This window comes from Sinocyclocheilus anshuiensis, unplaced genomic scaffold, assembly GCF_001515605.1.
Source record: "Sinocyclocheilus anshuiensis isolate Anshui unplaced genomic scaffold, SAMN03320099.WGS_v1.1 scaffold1170, whole genome shotgun sequence".
Lineage (NCBI taxonomy): Eukaryota > Metazoa > Chordata > Actinopteri > Cypriniformes > Cyprinidae > Sinocyclocheilus > Sinocyclocheilus anshuiensis.
In genome coordinates this window covers 2,796,731-2,818,907 of record NW_015538055.1, presented here as the reverse complement: position 1 = coordinate 2,818,907, position 22,177 = coordinate 2,796,731, and the positions used below count along the sequence as shown (strand labels likewise).

At 36.2% G+C, this 22,177-nt stretch overlaps 1 protein-coding gene across 2 annotated transcripts; it reads left to right on the top strand.

Moving 5' to 3' along the window:
* Nucleotides 1-3,109: 3,109 nt before the first annotated feature.
* Nucleotides 3,110-20,774, top strand: LOC107683220 (ETS translocation variant 1-like). 2 transcript variants are annotated; one of them, XM_016479290.1, is made up of 13 exons: nt 3,110-3,197; nt 3,532-3,615; nt 4,512-4,599; nt 4,842-4,889; nt 9,524-9,577; nt 12,845-12,974; nt 15,027-15,215; nt 15,471-15,712; nt 17,379-17,447; nt 17,577-17,645; nt 17,993-18,162; nt 19,207-19,308; nt 20,263-20,774. In XM_016479290.1, exons 1-13 carry the CDS (start codon nt 3,171-3,173, stop codon nt 20,482-20,484), a joined length of 1,494 nt encoding a protein of 497 aa, XP_016334776.1. In that variant the 5' UTR covers nt 3,110-3,170; the 3' UTR covers nt 20,485-20,774. The 2 variants fall into 2 exon arrangements, with proteins under 2 accessions (XP_016334776.1, XP_016334783.1); XM_016479297.1 differs by lacking the exon at nt 3,532-3,615 and having other exon boundaries at nt 15,459-15,712.
* The last annotated feature ends 1,403 nt before the right edge of the window (nt 20,775-22,177 follow it).

Here is a 22,177-nt window from a genome sequence, read left to right as displayed (position 1 = left end):
TTGTTTTGAAAGTTGCATTTTAAAAAACCACGGCTCAAAAAATCTGGACGGATAAAATGATTTAATTGCTAAACACTAAATGTGGTCAAGTCACTTGAAGAAGGATCAACTAACTACAGTGAAAATAATAATTTCCAGAAGCATGAACATGTGGACAAGCAATCTTTATATTATAAACTGAGAAAGCATAAATGGAGGTTTTATGTTATTGTTAGACAATCCTCGTCTGGAGTCAGTAATTGATGTGCAGTGTTTGGGCTTTTTAATGTGAATGCCTGTCTGTGTTTTGTTTTAAGCCAAAGCTGCTTGGTTTTTGACTAAGAATCAGATTGAAAGACTGAATTTTGTTGTATTTAGTCTTTACAAGGCATGGTTGTCATGGTCTCAAGGTGCTTTGCTCATGCATATTCATGTGTTGTGATGCACTTCTGCTAGAGCTAAAGCAAATGTGCGACTGCACCTTTCCTTTTCTTGCGATAGCAGCATGCAATGATGTGAGATACTATTACACATCCTGATAACTGAATTCTTAAGTTTCTTGTTGGGCCTGGTTAAGTTTTACTCAGCAACACCAAAGCTCCAAAAGTATCAAAAATGTATGTGTGTGTGTGACGTTTCGAGCACGCAGGCTCTTCATCAGACATCTTCATCTTCATGCTCGAAACGTCACACACACACACATACATTTTTGATACTTTTGGAGCTTTGGTGTTGCCGACTTTACATTTAAAAAAATGTTTCCACTGGTTTCTTAGTCGAGCACCCAGTTGAGATTGACGTGCGTGCTTTTGCCTGCTCTTTGTAAGTTTTACTCAGCCCCATATAGCCTGCACTTCATAATAAGTGTTTTGTTCAGTGAACTGACAATGAACTTGACTGATATATTTGCATGTTGGATCAAGATATGACATATGACATTTTTAGCAGTTAAAACGAATGTCACAATCCATAGACTATTTATACCAAGAATCTTCACAGACCCTTTCGGTGGATAAAGAGATTTTTATATTGTATAAAAGTGAGTGCTGCATTTTAAGCCTGGCCTGTTATAACATGCGTATATGATGCTTAATTTAATTATATTGAAGCCATTAAAATAATCATTAATAATGTGCTGTGTCAAATACTTGTGCATTTTAATTTTACTCAATTTTTTTTTCACTTAACTTTGTATGAGATCAAACTGTTTAAGATCCCAGATTTATATTAGAGAAAAATATAACATTTACAAATTTTGACCAACTGGCTCTTTTATAAAAGTTTTGAAACCAGTAATAGCAAAATTTTTACAGAAAACACACATTTTATATAATGCCAGATGTTGCCATGGTAATTTGTCTGTTCGTAACTCTAACAAACACACCTACTTTAACCTTTTGAACCTGTCAGCTTGCTGCAACCCTCACCTCTTGACCTGACAACAAATGGATCCCTATGGTTGTAACCTTTTAATGTTAACCTGTCAAACGAACATCTATACCTGTCCTGCATTCTGTAAAACTCACGGGATTATACATTGCATCAAGAATGACTTGAAATGTCGGTTTAGGTTTCCATCAGTTCCCCATAATGGAAGTTGCTCTGTTTATGTGCTGGTTTACCTGATCCTGAAAAAGTGACATGTTAGATGTTTCTTAATAACGTGATTAGAGCTTTGCGACGAGGAAACACTGGACCGACACTTTTAGCATGTATTAAATATGGTGCATGTAAATGGATATAATGAACTTCATCTCAAAGGTCAGATAAGGTGTGAAAACACATATATAACTATAGGTGTTATGGAGGGAAAAAAAGATCCTCCTCACTTGACCCCTGCGAACCCTACATAGTTAGCACAAATCACAACTTATATATATATATATTCAAATATAGTCATTCACAAAGACTTAGACTTTAGATTCAATTAATCTAAGTGATTCTTTGTTAATCTTTTGTCTTTTTTTATCAAAAGAAACTAGGATCTATTGCTATTGTATATTTGTCTATTCATTCAATTAAAATTGAAACAAGGTTATAGCATGGAACCTATATTAATCAGGAGTGGAAAAATGGAAATGGAAAAATTAGTTTACTTCATACAAAAAAAAAACTGTGAACATGTTGTAGCCTACTATATTTTTTCGATTTTTAGTGGCTACAAAAAAGGTCTAGAAACTATTTTATTAATCATTTTATTAATTGATAGTAATTTCAGAAGCCATTACAAAGAAACGAGAACACATTGAATTAAATGTGAAATGTTGAAACAGGAAAACTGAAATAGTATTTTCTTGTAAAGGTTCTCCTGCATTTTTATTTACTTATTTACTGATAATATAATTTATTATTATTATTTCAATTATATATATATATATATACATTTTTTATTTTTATTTTTTTATTATTATTACAGTATGTATAACTCATTACACAGATATTTGGAATTAATTTATTCTGATTGGTCAAATATTTCTGAATGTTGACTCTTGTCCATGGCAACACTGTATAACTGACCACTCATTTGTGCTTGTGTTCTGCCCATTGTCTCTAAGATAGCCATTGGTGTGCTGATCACCATGTCAGGATTTATTTTGTGATAATGCCTTTTTGTCTCTTATATTTAATATTAAAATAATATTACCCCCCTTGGAGTTTTCTGAGGTCCTCTAGGGGGCCGTGGTTAACCCCAGGTTAAGAACCACTGCATTAAATTATCTAAAAGAGATTTATGAATAACAAATGTTTTTGGAAAATGTTGATGTGATCATTCTGAACGTATGTCTGTTTATTTCATTCTTTTGAAAGCTTCTTTTAGCTTGTCAAAAACTGTTAGGTCATTTGTAAGCGTTGTAAACTGGATACAATATGATTGTGTGCACTTTTATGCACATAATTTCCAAAACATCTAGCCACAAGAGATATTATAATGATGTGCTGTGGTTCTCATAAATAAACACCTTATAATTGCAATATCAGTTTAGCATATTTTAATGAAGGAACGGTGAAATAGGCTCTTGATTGACGGGTGGAAATCTGATCCGGCGGAGGACAGTGGCAGCCAATGGGAAGCGGGGCGCCGGCTGTTTCTGAAGGGAGGCCCCTGGAACAGCAGACAGTGAGTGTGTGTTGACTTGAGCGCGGAGGAGAGACACGAGAGCGCTTTTCTCATTCAGTCCGGCGACACATCCATGAATGAATGCGGTGCGTTTACTGGGGTGAGTGCAAGCTTTAAGTTCTCCATCACCTTCGACGCTTCAGTAAAACGTAACTAGAAACAGAAAAAAAGAGTTTCCAAAAGTCCAGTCCCTTCGGAGGATCGGCTCACAGCGTTACGCACTCACAGCACCGCAACATATTTACATTAGGACACTTGCAACTTTATAAAATGTCACGGATCTGCTGCATTTAGTGTCTGTTTCCTAATAGTCAGCATGTAGTCAGTCAAATGAAAGCTATATTTATGAATGGAGTCGCTGAATGCGCTCGAGCGCGCAGCAGTTCATGTTCCATCTCCAATAAATCGCTTAAAGTCAGTCTCCTACTTCAAAGGGTGATCGGACGGCGCGCTCAGAGTCCAACCGCTGCAGAATGGACGGACTTTACGACCAACAAGTGCCTTTCATAAAATCTCATGTAAGTCTGATGAAGGTAAATTAGTGCTCTCCATGATTGCAAATATGTATCTGTCATATAATTGAATGATGACGAGAATCTGCGTTTTTTAAACCGTAACGTGACAGGTCTGTCATTTGTATGTGCGTGATCCTTCACTTCAGGGAAGCTTCTAGACTGATCTCGAAGACATTAATAGTCATTGATAGTTTTAAATTACTGATTATAATAGCTTTAAATCCTGTTATGGCGAATCAAACTTCATATATGCCAGAATGGCTATATTTTGGGCTTTTTACCTTCCCCTATATAACACATTTAAATTGTGTTGAAACAAGGGAAATTATATATTTCACTTTTTTCTAAAAACAAATAATCATATTTTCAGTTCAGCTGGTATATGTATGTATAGTTAAAAAAAAATTTAATTAACATTTTAAGACACATTTAATACAGTAATGTTATGATGGAAAGTGACAGTGTGAAGATTAAACATTTTTATTTTAAAATTTGTTTTATAACTTTTAAAACTAGGTATCATTAAAATGGGTCAGTTTTTGAGACAGAACAAAAAAAAAATAAAAAAAATAATTGTTGACTTTCTAACATGTTGGGTTAGTAAGTCCAAGACTTATTCAACGTTTTCCTAAAAAAAAAAAATTGCCATCAAAATAAAAACTCCACTTAAGGGTTGATCAAGGCCATATCTTTTATTCCAGGACATGATGAAACCCAGTTTTATATTTCATTTTTAAAGATTTCAAACAAGTCCAAAGTGCCACTAACTAAAGAATCTCTCATATATTAGCCGTATGCATGATGTGTGAAGCTAAAGTTGTGTGTTGCATATCTTTCAAAAGCAAACTCAACACACTCCATCTTCATTTGAGGCAATTGATCTGTTGCTTTCTGCTTAGAATCCTCGGGGAAAGACGTCCAACACGAGACCAGTGAAGGACAGGAAAAGAAAATTCATTAACTCTGACCTGGCGTTGGACACCGAGGGTAAGCACTCAGGTGTGGGTGAAAAAGACAATGTTCATTTCACGCCTTCTTAACATCTCGCAAAATGCAATATCGCTCGTTGCCACCTGCACTCGAGGCTTTAAAATCTCAATCAGCAGCACTCGCCTCGGTCTTCAGAGGGCTTTGAGACTGAAATCGAGATGCGCTGAGGGTCAAAACACATAATTAAAGCTTTGTACCTGTTGTTTCGCCATCTCAAAATCTGCTGTCTTTGTTTTTAGAGTTGTTTCAAGATCTCAGCCAACTTCAGGAGACCTGGCTCGCTGAAGGTAAGCTCTGGTCTGTTTACTTCAGTCTCGCTCAAGGTTTCTCAGTGGTTGATCGAGCTTTTGTTTCGAAGCGGAGAGAGCATGGGGGGAGATTTGGGGGAGGGGAGCAAATATGCCTCAAGTTACAGACCTAATCTGCAGTCCAATTAATGCATCTGTAGCGAAGGCACTTGGTGTGTCATGCATACATTAGTGCTTGAGAAGAGCAGGAGTCTAGGGGGAGACCGAGGAGGTTCTACTTTGAGTGTCATCACAAATTACCAGAAGAACTTGCAGTCTCGCTCACTCTCTTCTCCTCTCGTCCGCTTTTGGCAGGAGCTAAGGCAGACGGGCCACCAACACTGCCACCTCTCTCTCTCTCGCATGCACGCACACGCGCACACCTTCTCTCCCTCACTTCTTTCCTTTTTGTATCCCTCTCTTTCTCGCCTGATACTTCTCATATATTAAGTTCTAAGAGCTTTTTTCTTTTTTTTTGTAACTCTTTTTGTTAAAGAAATGGATTGGCGGTAGATCGCTTCCAGAGCTTCAACTTTTACCGCTTAGTTTTTTCCCCCTAACTTTTTTTTGGTTTGTTTTGGCAATTTTTTGTTTCTCATGGCAAGACATGCTGGTTGTGGTCTAACTCAAACGTGATGCTTCAGGAGTTAAGCGCGAGTGTCTTTTTCCCACCTTGCTTGCAGCACCGACCTTTAGGTTAGTAAATGGTTCATCCTTTGGTTGGTTGTTAATGTGTTTGGAAATATTGTAATGTGATATAAATGTTAAATTTCTTACAATGTAACGTTAAAAAAATTAAATGGCAAACTGGCAGTTTTGATGTTAAAATTCTAAGGTTTTTCCTTTGTCTTCAAAATGTAAAATTTTATATTTCTAACAATGTTATGTTAAAAATTTCTAAATGGCAAACTGGTAATTTTGACGTCAAAGAGTGTGAAGTTCTTGGTGTTGCAAAGCATTGCAAATTTTTCTAAAAAGTTTTTTTTTCTGGCTGCAAAAAATGAATGATTTTGAGAGGTTTGCAACATTTAAAAAATGTTTTTGAGGACATTTATACATTTAGGAAAAAACTAAACTGATAATGTGCAGGCAATTTTATTGTTTATCAGTCTTATTATTTGAGTTAAATAACTTTTAGTCTTCTAAAAAAGGAATAAATATGATATATAGCTGGTGGCAATTATAATGTGATGTTTCCATTTTTAGTAGAATACATAATAAATAATAATTTTATTATTGTCATAAATTAATTTAGGCTGTGCAAAAGTTTAAAGTCGCAAATCATGATAGACATAACAGCCTTTGTCTGTTTATTGTAAAAAGCAGTTTGGTTGCAAATTGAGAAGAAAAAAACAAAAACAAAGTAGTTGGACAGCTGAAAGTCATGCAAAGCAGTTTGTAAAACCAATTCAAGCGCTTTGCATTTGTGAAATCCCAGCTGCCTTTCGGCCTTTGGAATGCATTTGCATGCACTTTGGACAAAAAGAGGAAATGAAGATGAGTGTGTGTCTGTTTTCTGTTAGTGATCAAACTACTATCTGGCTTGTGTGACTGAATTCTTGAATGCCACATGAAAGTCAGACTAATGCAACTTAAGTAGCTTTTTATTTAGCATAATCTCAAATAACTTCACTGAAATATGCTTTAGTACAGCTGCACTACAGGACATTGTTGTGTGTACTGGTCACCTTTTAAAGCCAAACATCTAAAATATAAGGAAATGATCTGTTTAATATGTAAAATAGGATTTGCCCTTGCACCTGCATAAGGAAAGAGACTCTTAATTTTTAATAGACCGCTTTTATGTATTCTTTAATATATTTAAAAAGGCTTGCAGTATAATTGTGGATTTTAAAATTAAAAATACGCTTTAGAACAGATTTCGGACTTTACTGTTCTTGTCGTGAGTTTGATTATGCCAAATCCACCCCAGGGCCTCTAAAAGAATAAGACATGACTTAAATATTTTAGTGTATCCGGCAGGAAAAAAAAAAAAAAGTGTGCGGAGAAAAAAAAAAAAAAAAGTAGTCGCTGCAGTAGATATTACAGTGAGGAGTACAATTCAACCTGTCTTACATCCATCAGCCGCAGCGCCCAAAGATTCAAGATAAATCGCAAATAGATTTAATATATGACTTCCTGTCCATTAGAACCCAAACGAAGAACTAGCGGTTTCATTTCAGAGATTTATTAGCTCAGGTAATTGGAAAGAAGGAGAAGACGTATGAGCGACGGACAGAATTTCCGGCAGCAGACTAAAGAGCTGGTGGCTCGTCATTTGACGTACATGTGTCATTTTGGCCATAGACAGCTGACAGTCACTTATTATGTCTAGAAAACGTAAAAAAAGACTCTGAAACGATCACTGAATATGTCATATCAGGATTTAGTTTATTGGATTTACTAGTAGCTTTTTTTTATATAGTGATTTCGTTGTTTTCTAGTTTGACTTTTATCTGATTTCTCTGTATCTTTTCCTCTTTGTTTGGCAGATAAGTGATTCTGAGTCTCTTTATGTAGTTGAATTTACGCCGTTCGCCTGGCGCTGCTCTTCTCTTTTTTTCTTTAGCTGGTGGACATGCTCCAACACCTTAGCTAGCCTCAGGAGGGGTGCTGGGATCAGCTGTCCCATTCACAGGTTGACTCATTCACCCTGCTGAGAATACTGGCTGCAGCTCAGTCTTTCCCTTCCTCTCCGCTTTCCTCTCTTTAACTGATGTTTACGCTACTTTTCTGACTCTTAATGCACTTGGTCTTTCTTTCCTGTTCATTCTCTCCTGAGCTGGTGAGGGGATTGTTTAATTTTACTTTGATTGTGTTTGCTTTGGAACCAGCCAGAGAAATGGCAGTGTTATTTCTTGTTGAGTTCAACCAGTAAAGACATCTGCTGCGGTTGTGCTCGACTTGCCTTTTCAAAACACTGACAAATATGCTTTATAGTTGCATGCTTTATAGTAGACTGGGGCTAGTTGTCACACTTTTTAGTCAAGTGAATATTTTTTAGTTTTGTAGGTTTTTTTTATTAATGAAAGTCAATTACTGCATATGCACACACATTTATATTTATTATTTATTTATTTCTATTTTAACCATTATTGGCCAGGAATCAAAGATACAGTTAAGTGGGCCTCTATGGGGTAAGTTGTCATAGAAAAACCTGCAATTACACATTTTTTAAAGCAAAATTTACAATAAAATAAAGCAGAAAAAATGTTTAAAAAAAAACAGAAAAAAATAAAAACTATTGTTTTGGCCTACAAATATTAAAATATTATAAATATTAAAGCAAATGTGAAAACCTGCCCTGACTTGACATTTATATATTTAAAAAATCTATTGTATTTTAACTTTTCAGTTATAATATATCTTCATTATGCAGTTGTCTCTTGTTTGAATTAGAGTTTTGACTTAAAAACCTAAAAAGGTACTAAGATAAAAACCTTATAACAACTACTCTGAAAAGAATTGGATGTTTTTACTCAGAAATTGCTATTAAATTTAGCAAATAATTTCAAAGAAATAGCAAGTAGTGAAATTTTGCAGTATAAAGACTACTAAAATAGTATCTTGTGAAATGTACTCCAATAAAGTTTTATTTACAACTTAGAAAAATTTAATTTTACAGTGTAGCCCAGTATCATCTATATTTTTTAACAAATAAAAATTCACAAGCGGTTTTTCAGTTAAAAATTCTCCCATATTTACATCAGATATGAATGCATTACAATTTACACAGACATGAGAAAACACTCCCATTTCCAAAAAGCCGAGCAAAACTTGTTGCCTTACACAAAGCAAATGCTGATTTGTGCGTGTTGCGACTTGTTACTGTTGTTGTGAAAATGAAAATCCAGTTTTAGCACAGAGGAATAAATGTGCTAATAGCCCCGTGCAGCGAGGTCCCATGCTCTCCTCTGCCACAGTGCGCCTTTGTGTCGAGCTGAACAAGCAATAATCAACAGAACTCTTGCAAGAGTGCAAACGCATGTGATATAAACATGAATGTGTTTAATTGAGCTCCATATGAAGGCTTCATTATTTTAGCATTAGCTATGAGAGAGGGAAAGGTAGGGGAACGTGCTCTGTTTGGACGCCAGCCGTCGCGGCAGGTACAGGTGCATTCACCAGTGGGGATGTGTCCCAATTAGACAGTGTGAACAATAGGTGTTTTCTCGCTGCCTGGCTATCCTTATGAAGACACTGTGTAAAGCACATTTGATCACAAGGCAAGGTGTTTTTCTTTTGGCGTCCTGGTTTGTTTTATTTTTGTTTTTTAATTCTCAAACTATTTTAATACACATATATCAGTGAATTATGTAGCTGGATGTCAAAGTGAACGACTGAGACACATATGGGATGCGTTTCACACGCAAAAGCCTGCTTTGTCCAACAAATTAAGTTGAAATTAAATTACTGACATAATTAGAGGATATGTTTAGTCTGTTTTAAACCAATAAATGTCTTTATGGGTTGGTCTGAGAACTTCAAATCATTAGTGTTTCAATTACAGAGGATTATTGGAGGAAATTACTAATTAAAGTGATTATTAGAGTAGAGATCGTGTTAGCTCAACTTGTGGAAACCAAATATATGTTTGTTTATTTACCCTTTTCTCTCTCTTTTTTTTCTCCCAGCTCAAGTTCCTGACAATGATGAGCAGTTTGTTCCAGACTTTCAGAGTGAAAACTGTAAGTGTTACCTTTTTTCTTGTACTGTGGCTCTTAAATGTACAAAATAGTAGCTTATATTTTGCAAAATGTAGACACACTGTAGAAAGGCCTGACTAAAAGAAGCTCAACTTTGATGATTTCGTGCGAAAATTAGCAAACGCAGCACACGTTTGCGCTCGTTTACGATATGTTGTCATTCGCTGTTGAATAAACTGAGAGAGAAAGCACGAGCGGCGTGTGTTCTCTAGGTTGTGTACCTTCTCAGCAAGTGCAGCCAGAAGCAATAGGCCTTTAAATGGGCATAGGAAGTAAAGTTGGCGCGCAGTGGTCGTGGCAGAGCCGGTGCCAGTGTCGGAAGTGGCATGGACTGAATGAGGCACAGTGGGGAGCGAGTCCAGCTTATGTCTTAAAGAGGAGCCAAAACAGACTCTGCTACAGAGGATGTAGAGGAGAAGAAGGGGGGCTTTGTCTTTCTAGAGAACTCAAGCTCATTAGGCAAATAAAATATACTAGTGTTTGCTGATAATGGGCTATTGTCCTGTATTCCTTGCTTAGTGGGAGCTAGACTTTATTGTGAGCGTAGACCGTGACAAAAGAGAAATGAAATGTCACTCAAGGAAGCCTTTTTTTGCATCTATATGAACATTATTCTTTATTTTTGTTCTTTATTATTAAGTAAATATTCCATTCCAAAATGTATATTTAAGCAAAATCGTTGTAACTGCAGGGTGTTAGTTGGCGTTGTGGGCAGAATAGGGGTGGAGAGGAGGGACAGGCAGATGGAGGTAGAGCGAGGGCATGGCGTTTGGGCTCTTGAACAGGCATCCTGGCCCTCCCATATGGGTCTGAGTCGACAATGCCAGTGGATCACTTCCGTTTCATGTGGTCCTTTCTCACAAAGCACCTCGAAATGGGATATACAGGGATAACACAGCCAGAAAATACACCTCTCAAACTGCTGCTGCACACTAGACGTGCGTGGCCTGATAAACTGGTTGTTTGTCAAATTATTTGTATCATTTGAAGATTTGTAATATATACATTGTTTACTTTTACCATTTAAAAGTTTGGGGACAGTATTTTTTTTAAAGAAATTCATGTTTTTAATTAGCAAGGATGCATTAAATCGATCAAAAGTGACAGTAGAGATGCAAAAAAATCTTTTTAAAATTAATTTTCTATTTCAAATAAGCTATATTGAACTTTCTATTCATCAAATCCTGAAAAAGCACCAAAGCACCAAATCAGCATATTTGGTTTCTGAATGATCATGTGACACTGAAGAATGGAATAATGAAAATAGCTGGAAATTCTGCTTTGCCGTCACAAGAATAAACTACATTTTAAAACATATTAAAATAAAATAAAAGAAAACATATTGTGAATTTTAATAATATTTAACAGTTTTACTGTATTTTTGATCAGGTAAATGCTGCCTTGGTGAGCATAAGAGATAAAAAAAATAAAATAAAATCTTCCAGACCCCACATTTTTAAATTGTATTGTATTTACTTTTATTTTAAATGCGTTTGTAATTGTTAAGAGAATTGGTGGTGTTACTGTAAAAAAATCAATTGATTTAAACACTAGTATAATAGTGATTTTTTTGGCTGGGGAAGTGTGATCAAATAGTGATTATATTTTAGTTTTTTGCCCTTTTTTAAGGCCATCGTAATTCAAGCCCAGAGTGTTTAAGAAGAAGGTGTGACTGAATCTATTATCAGCGAGTAACAGTCAGCGAAGTGGTGAGAGTGAGAAAGAGAGAAGGGTGAGAAAACGCACAACCATCAGCACAGTAAAAAAAGACACAGTTTGACACTTAGAAAAGTTGTGTTTTTTACCCAAATGCACTTTCGTGTAACACAGGGAACAGTGAAAATGGTGTTCGGTAACATTTTAAATGGAATTTAGGTGGAGGTGCTACATTTAGCGTTGAATCAGAAATATCAAGCTATTGATTTATGAAAATTAAATCTATAAGAGTGCAGCTTAATGGAAATAAATTAAACTTTTCACAGAATGGAACATGAATGTTTAGTAAACGTCATAACAATGGAAATCATTTGTGAATATTTTGCATAAGTTGAGATTCGTGAAATTAATATTTAGCTATACTCAAGATGTCCTTTTGATTTTGTAAGAGCTCTTTATTTTATTCAATGTACCACTGCTTCTGTTTCTTTTTTTTCTTCTTCTCTGAGGTGTTGCCCACTTCAGTTGACATCTGATGTACTCAGGGGGGTTTAAATGCATCTCATAAATTGCAAGGATACAAAAAATTGAAAGTAAATGTCATAAACGACTTGTTGAAAATGTTGTCCATTAACACCAATCAATGCACGTGTAATTGTTGCAATCCTGGAATGACATCCTGCATGTATGACGTCCTGTGATGCTAACAGATTTTGTATTGATTCGTTTACTTGTATGCCTTTGCGTAAAATCAATTATGGCATTTTTTTCTTCGTCTGTCTACGTGCTTCTTAATATGGTCCGTCAAGACGTCTTCTCAAGTATAAATTATTCATCCACACTGCTACTTTTAGAATCCACTATCATGAACAACGACACATCCTAAAAAGACCATTTAAAATTTCAGAAGACTGCCAAATAAATTAAGGTTTTTACTTTAGACATTAATATTTTTATTCGTAACTTTTAGATTACACAAATCCAGTCAAATAAATGAAGTGCTTTCTATTTATGCTTTTATTTTTCTTCCCTTTTTTCATGTAGTATCAAAGTATTAGATTACCTTTAGAAGTAAGCAGAATGTTCAAATACATTTGTAACACTATTTAATTTGGTTTAATCTTGACAACAGTTGTTATTCAAATTTCTGAATGACAAAAATCTCATTCATGTGTGCTGAGGAAAAACAGTGCTGAATTTACTTAAATGTTGCTTTAAAGATGTTTTTTATTTAATTTGGTTACTGAATTGATGCAGATTTATATTTAATAGGTTTTATTATTATTACATATGTGTCTGACCTTGTTCATGTGAGCACTTTTTTGGCGATTAGTTGCAAGAAACCTTTGCTAAAAATACCAACCTTTTGCATGCAAACAGAAATCTAATGATTTTTGGTGAATGCATAAAAGAAGGTAAATGTTGTAAGGTCACCTCAACTTCACCTGCAGAATGATTGCAGTTTTAAATGACACTTCTGCATCCTTTGAGTAATGAATATAGTGAGAATCTTATTGTTCACTGTTATATTCTTTAGCCATGATTTAATTTTGATGTTCTGTTTAAACATCCATACATTTGTCTCTTTCTCAGTGGCATTCCACGGGCTGCAGTTGAGGATAAAGAGAGAGCCCCACAGTCCGTGTACTGATCTGGGCTCAGCCTGCAGTCAGGAGAGGCCCTTCAGACTCCACTATGGGGAGAAGTGCCTGTATAACATCAGGTACCGTAATGCAGAAACACATTTAAACAGAATCACACACACACCCCTTGTTCTTCTTTTAAGTGATCAAATCTGGTTTATAACACCAAGTTATTGTGTAACTTACATGCATCAGGTGTTATAAGAAAATACCGAGAGTAACAAGACGGATGCTAGACATGCTAGACTGTGATGTCTGAGAGAAATTTGCATGAAACCATAAGTGTTTTTGCACCAAAGCAGTGAAAATCAACTCTAAACGTTAGATTTTCAGCTGTCAGAGCGACACTAACATCACGTTTTTGTTTGCAAATTCAGCCTCGGCAGCTGGTGTGAAAGAGTTAAATGGGCCAAATATGTCTACATACATTTGCAATACCGATACCATTTAACAAACTATTTTTACCCATTATATGTCAATTTAGGGTGTTTTATTTTCCTAATTACAGATGTTTTGTGAAAAAAATAACTATTTTCTGAATGCAAATGTTGGGTTTGTTAATCACGCTGCATGTGACGCTGAATTTTCAGGGGTTTGAATAAAGCACAAGTTCACCTCCGACACTAAGGTGTTACAGTGGGTGTGTATTTCACCTTTTTATATGTGACTAAAGGCTGAATAAAAGCACAGACGTTCATTTGAACAGAACAGAACGGCCCTAAGGCAGATGGGGTCTTGGCATAGATGTGAGTTTTTCAGCCTGAGCCAAGAATAGTCTTAAAGATTTATGGGGAAAAAAGCACAATAATAATAGTTTTCCTTTAGTTATTTACTCAAAGGCAACTGTACAGCAGGTGCTGTTCGAAATGATTTGAATGAGATCCACCTGAAATTGGAAAGGGGGAAGAAAACACAAAAAAGAAAAACAAGAAATTACGCTACGGTGCATTAAGTGCAATAAATGGCTTTTCCACTTGGACAAGCGTCTACGGCATACACGGTTGCTTGGTTACAGTCATCTTCCTATTGATTTGATTTTAAATTTATGACCTTTCACTTGGATGTTTTATTTCGCTGGAGGAGCCAACCTGCCCTCATATTGCAGATGGCACTCAAGCTGAACCAACAACCTCTGTGATGATGTTCTCTTCAGAGGTGCCTTGGAGATTGTCAAGCCCCATAGAAGCCTGTTCCTTCCTTGTCTTTTAATGTTTCTGAATGGAGTGTAATTGCTTTAAGGTTTATATCTGACAAGATATCAGATGGTTTCTCTTTGGTACCCTGTCGATTGTGGGATGTGAGGGGTGGAGATCTGGTAGCTGGATGGCTAGGAATAGATGTGGGGAATTGTGGGATTTTTTTTATTGTTAGATTATGGAACTATGTGAACAATTCATAGTTTCTACAAAAAACATAAAATAGTTTCTAAAAAAATATTGATTTTTTTCAACATTGATATTAAGAAATGTTACTTGAGCACCCAATCAGCATACTAGAATGATTTCTGAAGGATCATGTGACACTGGAAACTGGAGTAATGATGCTGAAAATTCAGCTTTGCATCAGAGGAACAAACTAGTTTGAAATAAAATAGAACAGTTATTTTAAATATGTCATAAATATTTCATAATATTCCAGTTTTTACTATATTAAATGCAGCCCTGGTTAGCATAAGAGACTGACCTCACACTTTTAAACAGTAGTATATATAAATTGTTTTTTTATCATATAAAAATATTATATATGTATTATAATTTATGATTATTGTTAATATTATTATATACATTATAATTCTAACACTTTTTGTCTTATTAATAAAATTTTTATCACAATTGTGCCTTTTGTGTCTTTTATACATATTTTTGTATTATTTTGAACATTTTTTGTGCATTTATTTATTTTTCATTAAAAACATGTAATTCAAAATATATATAAAAACAACTTAATTTCCAGCCATTTTTGAAATACCAGTTTAGCATGCATTATACAGTATGCTGCAGTCAAAAAGCTTTAGCGCTTATGTTTTTTTAATTTTCCAGCAATAAAGTCTAGCACAGTCTAATAATCTCAGTAGCCTGAAAGGCCCTCAGGAAAGACTAACTTAAACTGCTCTTGTTCCCTGGTGTCTCCAGTGCCTACGAGCAGAAGCATCCCTCGGGAATGAAGGCCTCCAGCCCAGTGTCTACCCCCTGCAGCACACCCGTGTCCCCTGGCCAGCATGGGTCTCCCTCTGCTGCCCCCACCCCGAAACCAGACAGGACGTACCCTCACCTCGCACCCCCGCAGCCCCTCCCTGACAGTGCTTACCCCATGGACCACAGGTACTGCCAATTATCAAAACACTTCTGACAGACAGACAGACAGACAGACAGACAGACAGACAGACGATAGATAGATAGATAGATAGATAGATAGACAGACAGACAGACAGACAGACAGACAGACGATAGATAGATAGATAGATAGATAGATAGACAGACAGACAGACAGACAGACAGACAGACGATAGATGGATGGATGGATGAATAGATAGGTAGATCATGTATGAGACTTATTCTATTCAGTGTTTTGTTCAGATTTCGGCGGCAGTTGTCAGAGCCGTGTCATTCCTTCCCCTCTCCGATGTCGCGGGACGGACGGCCCATGTATCACAGACAGATGTCGGAACCCAGCATCCCCTTCCCTCCTCAGGGGTTCAAGCAGGAGTATGGCGACCCCCTTTTCGAACATCCGGCCATGGTGGGGGCGCCGCTCCCCCAGACGTACCCGCACTCCATGGTGATCAAACAAGAGCCTCGCGACTTCACCTACGACTCAGGTGAGTTTCGTTTCTGTCTGTTTACATGTCTGCTAATGCTGACAGAGCAGTATATTGCTTGATCTGTAATGTTTCCACAAAATATTAAGCCGCTCAACTGTTTTCAACATTGATGATAAAAGGAAATGTTTATTAAGTCAGCATATTAGAATGGTTTCTGAAGGATCATGTGACACTAAAGACTGCAGTTGTGACTGCTGAAAATTCAGCTTTGCCATCACAGGAAAAAAATGACTTTTTAAAATATATTACAATAGAAAACAGTTTAAATTCTAATAGTTTTTACTGTATTTTGTGCAAATAAATGCAGCCTCTTTCAAAAACATGAACAGACCCTAAAATAATTAAACAGAAAAATAAATAAATAGAGTAGAATAAATAAATAAGAAATGTTTTATAAAAAAAATTAAAGCATGATTTATAATGGTATGGAGACAGTATGTACTTCTCTAAACTAACAGGAAACAGTCTGAACATCATTTTTCTTTTGTTTTCTTTTGGGTACACATACAGCCAGATAGCAACTTTATTAGGGACAGGAGATTAATAGAATTAGCGTGTTATTAGGAAATTTAGGTCTGATCTAATTTCCTGAGGGCCTGGCTGGAAAAGACAGGGGCCCCTAATCTCTCCCCCAGGGACCCCCAGGCTGTCGGCCCAGCTCTGGCATGTTGAAGAGGCTTTTGGTTTTCATTCATAAAAATGGAAGCAGCTGCCTGTCAAGAAAGAATGCAGCGCTGCATCTCAGCTGTTTCCTGTTGATTATGTAAATCTGTAAAACACAACCTGAGGATAATAGCAGTAATACCGGGGCCTTTTCTGTTTACTTAATGTCAAAGCAACAAATTCAAATTTATTATATTTTTAAACAAAATTAATGTTATAGACTGTTTTCAATACAAAAGTTTTTTATTATGACATACCCTGAAAATCTGTAATTAATTGGTATTTAAAATAGAGATTTTTTTTGTAGGTACATACACTTTAAATTTGACATTTTATGTTGGCATTGTTATCTATAACATTTTGTCTATTTATTATCTATAAATTAGACACACTAAAAGCTAACAAATAAAGTGATGAAGGCTTCATATGTGTAAGTGATTTGTCTGCATTGGTTCTTTACATCAGTGGAGGAGATCATTGACATGTTTTGCATCCCCTCCCAGCCATTTAGAAGCATTTATTCTGCCTCATAAAGGAGTTTGTTTGTTGTGAGCTGTGTAAGGACTGGGCAGTCAGCGGCTAATTTAATCAGTGGTAATTTCCTCGACAGGCCCATTACTTGAATGAAACCCTGAGAGATCTTTATAGGTCCAAATGAAGAGGGTTAGATGTTTTATGGAGCATTCACTTAAGCTGTCTTGCTTTGCTTTGATTGAATCACAGCTCCAACAAACAACATGACTGACGCGGAGCACAAGGCGTCCACTGCGGTTAATCCTCACAAATCTGTTGTCCATAATGTTTTAACCTACTCTTTTGAATATGAAATTGCTGGAGGATTTTTTTTTTTTGCATTGCCTTAAAATGGAAAATAATAATAAGCAAATAAATACATATATACATACTTACATACATATAGGTTTTAGTTTTTAGCTGAGCCCATGCATAATTTTTTTTCCACATTTTTAAAATGCTTTTTTGTTTTGTTTTTCTTTTTCAGAAGTGCCTAGCTGTCACTCTGTATATCTTAGACAAGAAGGATATCTGGCCCACAATAACAGAACAGAGGGTAACTATCCACACAGAGTAATATATTTGATCTTATATGGCTATTTTATTATTTAAAGTGTCTGATTTGAAGTTGTATTAAATGTTTAAAGTCAGATTATAACAATATCTCAATGTCTTTATTCAATAGGATGTATGTTCGACAAAGTTGCAAGGCACTTCTATGACGACACTTGCGTTGTACCAGAGAAGGTTGAAGGTATGTTTTTATATTTATTTATTAAATTTTTTATTTATTTACTCACTTATTCATTCATCTTTCTAAAAATATCTTTGTTTATGCACAAAATATATCTTTCTTAAAAAGATATTTATGTGCCGAGTTCTATAATTCTTCTATAATCTTGAATACTGTACGAACCTCCAGACATGTAACATATAAAATTACAACTTTATCCACAGAAGTGCTGCGCCATTCCTTTACTTTTTATTGTGAAGGCTTAAGAATTTTTTTTATGCCCAGCTTCACCATGATGATGTCTTGCCCCTAGGCATTATGGATTAGGCTATGAGATTTAACGCCTTTTATAATTTGTCCTCCCACAGGTGATATAAAGCAGGAGGCGGTGCTGTACCGTGAAGGCCCAACCTATCAGAGACGAGGCTCGCTGCAGCTCTGGCAGTTTTTGGTGGCCCTATTGGATGACCCCTCAAATTCACACTTCATTGCGTGGACAGGCCGGGGCATGGAGTTTAAACTTATTGAGCCTGAGGAGGTACTAACTAGCCTCAGTATTACATTTTTCAACCAAGGAAATGGAACATTTTATTAAGCCTTAAAAATTTTTTTTTTTTTTTTTTTACTGACTGTCATATTTGATCCTGCAGGCTTTTATGGTTCATATTTTGAGATATAAGAGAATATGGAGCTCATGGGGAAAAAACACAGTTTTATTCAGAGGCCCAAATTGAGCAAGGATATGCTGCAGTTGCAGTTTTAATCATGCTGATAATATAGAGGCTTTTGAATTTTGTGGATCAAATATGATACAGTCGGCTTTATAGGGTTAAAATAATTTTAGGAGATTATATATTGCTTAATTGAATCATTATCTGATTATCGTTACTAAATTTAAAGTATCTCCACGCTATATGCAAGTTTTGATTCCTAGAGAGACTCTTCGTTTGTTTGTTTAAAAGTGTCTGTAATGTCCATCCAAAAAATTAAGTATTTCAACATGTCGACTCTCCAAAAAGTCTGAAGTGTTTGAAAAGTGCGGACAGAGGTGTCTTTGTGTAAACTATCAGCAACAGTGGGATTTGTTAGTCCTGTATATATGTGTGTGTGCGTGTACTGGCGTTGGTCCACAGGGCAGCTGTAGAAAACAGGGGAGTCATTCATGCCATCAGGTGACTGTGGGCCGTTGGGATTGGCTGGGCGGGCGCAAGGCGTGAATGAACCGCAGTAAAAAGTGAAAAAGGCCCACAGCGCGGGGCTCTGGGAGAGTGGTGGGAGGGAGATTTGAAAAGGAGGGGGCACAGGTGGGTGGTCGTGTGGACAGGTGCAGGAACATCTGCCACGATCTGCTGTTCCTAATGAACACATCTCTGACTAGAGGTATGATTACACGGCTGTGGCCAATGAGAAGACGCCGTGTTGTATTTCACCCCTGACAGGGTTTAGCTGCAGACCCGTCAATGCTTTGTTTTTGAGGGCTAGTTTAGTAATGAGTGGGTGTTAGATCTTATTTTTACGTAATGTTTGAGAGAAACTTGTGATGAAAGCTCATTTGTAACAACTTAGTTCTTTTGCTTCAAAGGTGGCACGGCGTTGGGGAATTCAAAAGAATCGACCTGCCATGAACTACGACAAGCTTAGCAGATCATTGCGCTACTACTATGAAAAAGGCATCATGCAAAAGGTAATGTAGGCTAACAAGCTAAGCTAAATCTTCTGACACATACTGAAATTCATCATAACCTGTTTTCAAAATACTTTCCTTTTGGCATAAGTTTTCTTTTTTTTCATAATAAGCTGCTTTTTAATTATGATGATGCTAATATGCTTATAAGAAAATGTAACGCTCAGCTACAGTGCTGAGGTCTGAATACACTATTGTTCAAAAGGATGCATGCAATTGATCAAAAGTTACAGTTAAGACATTTATATTGTTACAAAAGATATCTATTTCAAATAAATAAACTTTTTGTTCATCAGAGTCCTGTAGAACAAAATGATCACAGTTTCCACAAAAAATATTAAGCAGCTCAACTGTTTTGAACATTGATAATAAGAAATGTTTCTTCAGCACCAAATCAACATATTCGAAGGATTTCTGAAGGACCATGTGACCAATATATATATATATATATATGTGTGTGTGTGTTATATTATAAAAATAATATTTTAAAAAATATGAATGGTTCTAATTTATTCTTTATAAAATAATGAAGACTTGGTGGGACTTTTTTCAAAATCAATTTTATTCGAAAATGGTAAAACTCAACTGTTTAACTCTAGGGGAGTTGGAAAATGAGCCTATTTTCAAAAATAGTGGTGTGTTCCTTTAAGGATCTATTTAGCAAAATTAGGCATTTATGGTAACCAACAAAACATCAAAATTTGGATTTGAAGGTTTTGAAATTCTGGTTTTGTGACATTATTCTTCTAAAAGTATATAATTATTTTCAAAAATTTTCTAAAAACCTAATTTTATTTGAAAACTAAAAAGTTAATAGACATGTTATTTGTGAACTTCCCAGGAATTCTTATAATGCAAGAAATCATTAAAAACAAGTGAATCCATTTGTAAATTAAACATTGTCCTTGCACTGTTGAAATGTATAGTAATATTCTGGTTTCCTGACTCCTGAAGGTGGCAGGTGAAAGATACGTGTATAAGTTTGTCTGCGACCCCGAGGCTTTGTTCTCCATGGCCTTCCCTGACAATCAGCGTCCGGTGCTGAAGACCGACCTGGAGCGGCAGATCAACGAGGAAGACACTGTGCCGTTGTCACACTTCGATGAGAACATGGCGTACATTCAAGAGGGCGGCTACTGCAACCCGCACCCGTACAACGAGGGCTACGTCTACTGAAAACAAAACAAACTTTCAGACTTGTCCCTCATTTCCGTCAGTCATTCCCCAGGACTAAAGAGAGCACTTTATGGACAGAGGATGATGGCAGTGTGTAAACCTACAAACGTACTGGTGTAGTTATGTTAGATGCTCCTTTGGTGTTTTTTTGTTGCGACTGAAGGGGATGGGATGTTTCAGCATGCCGTTTTCTCACTGCAAAAGGCCAAAAAAGGGCAAATGGCCTCTCTTCGGACAGATGTTTTGAACTATTTAGACAGGTTAGAGTCTGGAGCACGTGAGTGGAAAAATCCCAACCTCCTTTACCATTGAAACTCTTGAATTGTTTGTGGAGCGCTTTGTTATTTTCGCACATTTTCACATTTGTATTCTCTACCTTGGTGTCAAACTGAGTAAATAATACAGTGTATTACAATGGAAATAAAATCCTTAAAACTCTCCATCTCAAAGTGAGCACATATCTGAACTTAACTGAGTAAATGGCCCACATTGTTTCTTACCCATTCAGGGCCCATAAAGTGATTAAATACTAGCACAGTTACAACAAACGACTGATTCATGTTCTTTGTGAAGGAATGTTATATACTAATATTCAAGTTATACCCGTATATATATTCTCCTATGAATATAATGTCTTAGAGGAGGGAAGATGCAGGTAATTTTCTCAACGAACAACAGATTTTTTCTTAATGAATCAAATAAAGACAAAAAAATTAATTCCCATGACAGCACGATTTTATAATACTAGTACATGGTGTTGCAAATACTGCAAATTTGCAAATTTTTTTCTTAAGATCTATTTAAATAAACATCTGTATAACAATACAGTATAATTGACACCATATTTCACTGAATATAACTTTTTGAGCAAACGCGCCTATAGATATTAAATAGTTATCTTCAGACAGGTCTTGTGCAAGGTGCAAGCTTCACGTGTGTCTATGACATCATTAGTGACAAATTGCTTTTTTTATTAGGAAAAAAGTGGATGTTGGTCCATTACTCGCTCCCCCATGCCATCATTGAAAATATAAAACATGTATATTCAGGTTAATGCACCTCAATGCTGCTTTTCGTGTAAATTTAGTCAAGTATGATCAGACGGCAGCTATGCCCTGCAGTACGTTCGGTTTTTTTTTTTTACATTTAAAAAAATAAACGTCAGTGTTTATTGAATGTAAAAAGTATATACATAATTGCAAAGGGAATGGCAATAGCTACACTTCTGTAATAAAATAGTGTTGAAATACAATTGTTTTTTTTGTTGTTGTTGTTTTTTTTGTATGCACAATGTGATTTTTGTCAATCTTGGTCTCATATTTCAAGCACAAAAACAGCCACGCAAATAAGCAGTGTTGTTCCCTAGTACACGATTTCATTCAGGTTCCAAAGCCACAATAAAACTGACAAAAATAGAAGTTATTACTTGAAATGGTTGTCCAATGGGGAAGTCGTGGCCTAATGGTTAGAGAGTCGGACTCGTAACCCAAAGGTTGTGGGTTCGAGTATCGTACCGGCAGGGATTATCGGTGGGGGGAGTGAATGTACAGCGCTCTCTCCCACCTTCAATACCACGACTGAGATGCCCTTGAGCAAGGCACCGAACCCCCAACTGCTCCCCGGGCGCTGCAGCATAAATGGCTGCCCACTGCTCCAGGTGTGTGTTCACGGTGTGTGTGTGTTCACTGCTGTG